This window comes from Megalops cyprinoides, chromosome 4 (genome assembly GCF_013368585.1).
Source record: "Megalops cyprinoides isolate fMegCyp1 chromosome 4, fMegCyp1.pri, whole genome shotgun sequence".
Classification (NCBI taxonomy): Eukaryota; Metazoa; Chordata; class Actinopteri; order Elopiformes; family Megalopidae; genus Megalops; species Megalops cyprinoides.
Genome location: NC_050586.1, coordinates 6115001 through 6122500, shown reverse-complemented (window position 1 = coordinate 6122500; position 7500 = coordinate 6115001). Strand labels below are relative to the sequence as shown.

The 7500-nt window shown below is 47.9% G+C and overlaps 1 protein-coding gene across 1 annotated transcript in view; it reads right to left on the bottom strand.

The window, feature by feature from the left end:
• Positions 1-7500, bottom strand: part of LOC118776742 (multiple epidermal growth factor-like domains protein 9) — a 103045-nt gene that overhangs the window by 18464 nt on the left and 77081 nt on the right. Inside the window, exon 4 of the mRNA XM_036527272.1 lies at positions 6555-6704. Within this exon, the coding sequence (XP_036383165.1) occupies positions 6555-6704 (150 nt within the window). The remainder of the gene's footprint in view (positions 1-6554; positions 6705-7500) is intronic.

Sequence of the window (7500 nt, the reverse complement as noted above, 5' to 3'; positions counted from 1 at the left end):
AATTAAACTTGAGCAATACATCTGCAATCATAACAACATAATTGTAAATGGCTTTTAAAAAGCCATTGACCCTGTGCAAAAATGTCAATGGACCAGCAGAACTACTTATTAAATCCATTTAGATTATTGTAATTGTACCCATGGATGACAGAAATGGGGACGATGACCCTCGATGCTGAGGTGACTAGCACAGACCGAAGAGCCATGCGGAAACCACAGTGAGCTGTGGGCAGTCTTTAATCCAGAGAGACAAGGCAATCTGGCTGTGCAGTCTGTGAGGCATACTGAGAAAATGTGGGGGGGGGGGGACATACAGTAGCTGTCAAGAGTTTGGACACACCTGATTAAGAAAATGGGAAAAATGCATTCAAAGACATTCTGATATAAAAACGTAAATGCTTGAATTTTGCTTAAACGCTTCAAATTTGTTTCTTAGACAAATATAAATAGTGACGCTGATGACTATTTATGAATTTCTTTCCTTTTTCCTGAATAAAAAACTTTAATTTTAAAAAAATATTTTTTAGCTTCTTTGAAGAGTGAAAAATATAAGATCGCTTTGATTTGTTTAACACTTTTTTGGTCACCGAACAATTCCATTTGTGTTATTTCACAGTTTTGATGTCTTCACTATTATTCTAAAATGTAGAAAATGGTAAAAAAAAGAGAAAAACCCTTCTATGAGTAGGTGTGTCCAAACTGGAGCTGCATTTTAATTCTGTCACTGACCAACAGCAGCATCCCGACCTGGCCGAGTGCATGAGATGGAAGTCTGAGAATTGTGCATGCAGAGGTCTGTGGCTGCAGGTAACACCGGCATCGATGTGGAGCCGGCTGAGCATGATGACAAATCTATACCCACAATGCCCCTGCAGCCTTTTCTTTCAGGACCAATCAAGTGGCCCATTCATCAGCCGGGGGAACAGTGTTGGCCAGGCCGTGTCAGGACGGCACACCTCAGATGACACCTAGAGCGTGTGTGCCTGTGTGTCTGCGTGCATGCGTGTGTGTGTGTGTGTGTGTGTGTGTGTGTGTGTGTTTGGGTGACAGAGCATTTGTTTGGATGACACACCTCAGATGACACCCAATGTGTGTGTGTCTGTGTGTAAGTGTGTGCTTGGGTGACAGAGCATTTGTCTGGACGACACACCTCAGATGACACACAGTGTGTGTGTGTGTGTGTGTGTGTGTGTGTGTGTGTAAGTGTGTGTTTGGGTGGGATGTCATGCCACACAGCGTTTGTTGGGACGGCACACTCCCGATAAGACAAGTGTGTATGTGTGTGTGTCTGTGTAAGTGTGTGTGTCTGTGTGGATATCATAAACAGACAAAGGTCACTGAACAGATACTTATAAATCTTGCTGGAGCAAAAAAAATATTCAATTTGAATCATAAATGATTTGGCCTATCTGAAGCTGACTTTGGGAGAGTGTCTGTACTTATCTCATAGGTCTTTATGGTCCATACAGTGTGTGCCTGTCTCTGTCTTCAGAGAACAGAGAGGATGCTGTGTCCTTCACACCCGGTGGAGCGGATGGGAAGTGTGTGGTGTGTGTGTGCATGTATGTATATGTGACTGTGTATGTGTGTGTGTGTACATGTGTGTATGTGTCTGTGTGACAATCTCACTCTTTATTTTCAAAGCAAGTAGTATGTAGGCAGCACTAAACAAGTTTTGGGTCAGCGGCACTCCAGCTAAGAGAGGGACACAGTCTCTTTAAATGCAAACCGCTGTACAGTATCAAGGAAACGTTAGATCCGCACAGGAACACGCGTCTGGTTAACCTCAGCCTGGTTATGTAGACCACCTGCTGCTTCTGAATCTCAGAGCCTGGGGGGGTCCTGCTCCCTGGTTCGGACACCCCTCCCTCGGGGAACAGGCCGGACACCCTGATACCGTGCTGCTCCTAACGCACGCTGTGTCCCTCCCTGTGAGCTGCTAGTCTATGTGACTGTGTATGTGTGTGCATACATGAGTGTGTGTATGCGTATGTGTGTGTGTGTGTACATGTGTGTATGTGTCTGTGTGTGTGTCTATCTGAGAGAGAGAGGTCCACACTCCAGGTCCAGAACGTGCTGGGCTCTCTCTCTCTCTCTCACACACACACACACACACACACACACACACACACACACACCTCTACCTCAGCTTCACAACACGAGCATCACACGTCATTACCCAGCCATCCAGGGCAGTAACCAGGGGTGGGTGTGAGTGGAGCTTCAGTTGTGCAGTGCGGTACTTAAGGAACCAGACTAACCCGGTTGGTAGTTCATATCCCACATGGAGCACTGCATTTAACCTGAATGGCTTCAGCAAATAACCAGGTATAGAAATCGAAACATCTAAAAAGCTATGCAAGCCATCTGCAATGTAATACATACACAAACACACATACTGTATAATGTACTGTATTGTATAGTCCAAAAATGCAATGTACAGAAAACTGTAGTAAATAATAGTAAAAAATAGTAAAGTACCAGATGGGTCTCTGGGCAGGGCAGCCAGCAGCACGCACTCTGTTAACCGCTCACAGGCTGGCAGGTCTGGGCCCTGCTGTTTACTATATGTGCTACACTGCTGCTCTGGAGGTTTGTTTAGCAACCCCCCCCCCCCCAAACCCCCCCCCCCCCCAATATCAGCACAGCCATAAGGCATCTCACAGTCTCCATTATGCAGGACTGCACCGTAGTGTTTTCACACTTGTCACTGTTGCTAAGGCAACCTCTCCCTCTTGCTCTCGCCTCTCTCCCTCCCCATGCTGTGCCCTGCCCCCCCCCCCCCAACCCCCACCCCCCCTTTTTAACAATCCCCTCTTAACGCATCGCCCTCCATACAGCTCAGCCACCCACCCCGCACCAGTCAAACGGGACACCCTTTGTGTTTCGTTTCTAAACGTGAGGCGTTAATACCCGTCACGCGGTCCCGGCTAATGGCCTCCTAAGAGGAGCCAGCGTCGGGAGAGCAAATTGTTCCTTCCGCTCGCAAACATGTAAGTGCAGGAGAGACAGAGCGTGTACATACTGTGCCAGGCTCCCTCTCTCACTCTCAGTAATCCAGACATGTCTCTGATATTTCACCGGAGCGAGAGAGAGAGAGATGGAGACAGAAAGAGAAAGAGACAGAGAGAGAGAGGGAGAGAGATGGAAAATGAGAGAAAGAGAGAGAGGGGGAGTGATAGAAAGAAAAAAAAAAACCAGAAGAAATCAACCGCTGAATCTCTTGGAACACTGCACCAACAACACTGAGCTCTGGCAACATCAACCAGATGTAATTATGACAGGGAACTGGGGCAGAAAACTCGTCTTGTGACAGAATTGGAGATGCGGATTACGTAACACATCTCCACGCACGTACTCTGAGGAAGCCGTAAACAGATCTTCGGGAGGATGGATTAGTACATCTCCTTGATGGCTCCCTAAGTCTGTAACAGCTTCCTTTTGAGGCCATAAACAGGGTGGCAGAGTGCATTTGCTGTGCATTCAGCATACTCCGCTTGCTGCCTGTGCTGCTGCCGAGCCGAAAGAGGCAGAAAGGTTTGGGGAAAGTCGGGAAACTGGCAGCGTTCCTTCCTCGGAATGAAAAATCAACGCTGCCATTTTTTTGCTTTAACTGCGGGTGGATCAAAGCTCTGATTTAATTCGAGCTCATGCCAGAGGTTCCTCTTTTCAATCTGACAGTAATACAATGCCCTTGAACCGTGACATCTAGCATCCTCTTACGTAACACCGTTGGCTCTAATCCACACTGACAGGAACATCTGAGGTCTGGACCAATATTATGTGAAAAATAAATAATGAACACAATCAGGTCCTGCACATAGCTGTAAGTTTTACATGAGACTACATTGCATACTGAACAATAACACCTGTGGACAGAGCAGCTGAACTGGATTTCGACTGATCCACAATATCTGTGGATCAGCTTCACCTGAAGTGAGACAGGAATGTTTCCATAGTGACCTGACCTGGCCTGACAGTGTGCTGGCCAATCGCAGGTGTGATAGTGGCTTCACCCCAAGCTCCAGCGAATCAGGCGGAAGTAGGCATATTAGAACTTTGTAAAATGCCACCAGAAAGAAATGACTCTAAGACTCTTGTTAGGCAGCGTGGTCTTATCCACATATCATATAGTAGTAGATAGATAGATAGATAGATATAGATAGTTGATAAAAAACCCAGAACGTTCCCTTCTCTGCAGTGCACAGGATCTGCATGTAATTACCACCGTTCACCACAATACTTTTGTTGTGGCCATCCTTAAACAGGAACAACAAAAGCACAAGCCTGCGAGAGGATCACAAGCCTCAGGGTGTCTTCATCCATCATAAGCTAGTGACCAAACGCACCATTTTGACATCTCACTCTTTCTTTTCAAAGCAAATAGTACGTAGGCAGCACTAAACAAGTTTTGGGTCAGCGGCACTCCAGCTAAGAGAGGGACACAGTCTCTTTAAATGCAAACCGCTGTACAGTATCAAGGAAACGTTAGATCCGCACAGGAACATGAGTCTGGTTAACCTCAGCCTGGTTATGTAGACCACCTGCTGCTTCTGAATCTCAGAGCCTGGGGGGGTGCTGCTCCCTGGTTCGGACACCCCTCCCTCGGCAAACAGGCCGGACACCCTGATACTGTGCTGCTCCTAACGCACGCTGTGTCCCTCCCTGTGAGCTGCTAGTCCACCCGTCCCCTTCCATGACAGTGCTGGGTGGTGACGCGGGGTCTACATGCCCCCTGGTCCTCTTGCAGCAAACACAACCCAATGACCTCCCTTCACTACACATCCCGTGGCTGTTGCCAGGCAGAGGCGACCAATAGGATTCCGGTAAAAGTCCTAGGACGGTCGCTGATTGGCTGAGTCTGTGGCAAGGAAGGACTGTTCGGTGTGAGTCATTGGTCTGAGAAGGAAGACTTGAAGGAAGAACTGTGAGTCCTCTATGCAAGAGTCTTTTCTTAATGATTCAACAGCTTACACCCATTTTAGCTGCAGTGAAAGCTGCCCACACAGAAGTACTGGACCCAACCCACAACTCAGCAGCATAACCCCTACATGTAGAGCATACATTACATAATGATGCAGGACAAATCAACAGAGATCTGGGAGAAGCCACAAATGCACTGTGTAGGTTCAGCTAACTCACACGTTATCCATCTACTGAGGAAATGCAGTACCTTGCTCAAGGGTACAGAAACAGCCCACAGCCAGGTTTCAAACCCATAACCTTCTGGTCCTGAGGCTTACTGTGGCTAACCACCACAGTGCACCGTTGCTGTATTAATTCAAGAAGGTGCACACTTGGCTGAGGGATGAACACCACAGGCCATCCATCTACAGTGTTTACCTAACGGCCGAGCAAAATCGATCCCAGACGAACCCTCAACGCAATACATCAGCTGCAGATGCCATTCGGTTTGACTCGCTGCCGTAGTATACAGGAGCTAGGCCCACAGCGTCTACCTTAGCATTACCCTACAATATGAATGCAGGTCACACATCACACCCCCCCGTCACCAGCTGCAATGTGGTGACACGCAAAGCCTGCAGGTCACGGCTACACCCTCTCCTGGGACCAAGCGGCTGCTGCGACAGAGCATGCATTCGGCATAATGACTCCAGCTCCGACTCCCTGGGGCTTCAGCGAGGTTCACACAGGCCCTGCCCGCACCGTGCGGGACACGGGCAGGCTTCAGAGTGCACACTCGGTTGCTTTCATGTTAACTCTCAGAGATATCTCTGATTTTCTTAAAAAAAAAAAAAAATCTTCCTGTTTGCGTTTTTTAATGTCCGCAGCGCTCTCTCTCTTACACAGGGATAACTGGGGGGGACAGCACAGGGGGGAGTTCTGGGGGTGATGCTCGCAAACAAAGGTATCTAAAGGACACTGCTGTCTTTACTGCTCTGTCATGAGCCTGCATTAAACATAAATCTCTCTCTTTCTCTCTCTCTCTCTCTCTCTCTCTCTCTCTCTCACACACACACACACACACACCTTACAGCACAGCACCTGTAAATAGCAGTATGCTGATATCAGCAAACACGCCCCGCGCTCAGACAGATCACCCGACAGTGATAGTGCTCCCCGATGGCAGGATTCAGAGCAGAGCACTGCGCAGCACTGATCACAGACAAACAAACACAGGTCCTGACAATGCAAAAGAGGGAGAGGGAGAGAGGAGGAGAGAGAGGGAGAGGGAACGAAAGAGGAAGAAAAACAACCTCTCCTCTCCCTCTCCCTCTTCTCAGTGTCAGCACGCTCTCACCCTGTCTACTCTCTGTAACAAGCAGAACCTTGCAGCACTGTTAAGGGTAAGCACAGAACCCTCTACCCCAACCCCTACCCCCTACCCCCAGGGTCTACCCCATCCCTCTCTACAACAATCCCCCCCTTCCCAAAAACAGAGGGGAGATTCTCCTTCCCTCGGCCGGCGTTACATAAAACTGCCGAAGATAAACAAACCACGCCAGGGTGATTCTCCTCGGCCGCCTCTCCGGACCTGGCGTGAGCTCTCACGACGGGTCAATTAAGCGCAGGGCGCTAACGAGGACACTCACCGAAGTGGCAGCTGCCCGTGGAGGTGACGGTGGAGCAGGGGCAGGGGAGGCAGGCGTCTGTCGGGGCAGCATCCGGCCTCCTGTAGAAATTGTACTTGCATTCCTCACAGCCGGGTCCTTTCGTGTTGCCTTGGCAGTTCAGGCAGATGCCTGAATGAAAATGGGGAGAAGAGAAAAAAAAAGAAAAAAAAAAAACACAAGTGGTTGAGTTATATCTGCGAGCTGATGGGATAGGAGTCAGAAATATGTTTCAGAGTGGCTTACTGGGAAAAAGGGGTACACGAGTGAGACTACAAGTGCTAACAAGTGCACATGACCGCAAAATTCAAAACACCAGAATGTTTTTATAGGGAGGAGCACTAAGACCAGAGATTGATTAACTATACTCAGAAATGCAAACATTTTTCTGTCTTACTTTGTATGTCCTTCTGGGTAAAAGCATCTGCAAAATGACTACAGGTCAATGTCAATGTAAATCTCCTGTCTGAGTCAGAAGCAGTGGCCATAACATGACGTTTACTCTAAAATTTATATCCAAACAAACGTCTCCTATTTCACCCTGGGGAATTTCCTCTGTGCAGGAAGAGCAGTCGTTAATATAGTGAATCGCTGTGTATTCCAGCCTGCTACATTGCTTTTACATTTAGTCATTCAGCAGACGCTCTTATCCAGAGTGACTTAAAAACGGGCATACAAAAAGGTTAGGCCAAGGGCAGACACGACACTAAATCATAAGTGACACAATCCGATAGTAAGCGTTAGCTTGTGTACAGTGTATGTGTCATCAGCACCTGAGTGGAACAAGGCCATTCTGAGCACCTAAGAATTCCTCAGGAGATTCTGCTACAAGCGGTGTTTCAGTCGACCTCAAAACCTGGGGAAAAGCCTGACTAAAACTGAGCTTTAATTCAGAAAACGACGGGTTGTGTTCTGACCATCACACTTT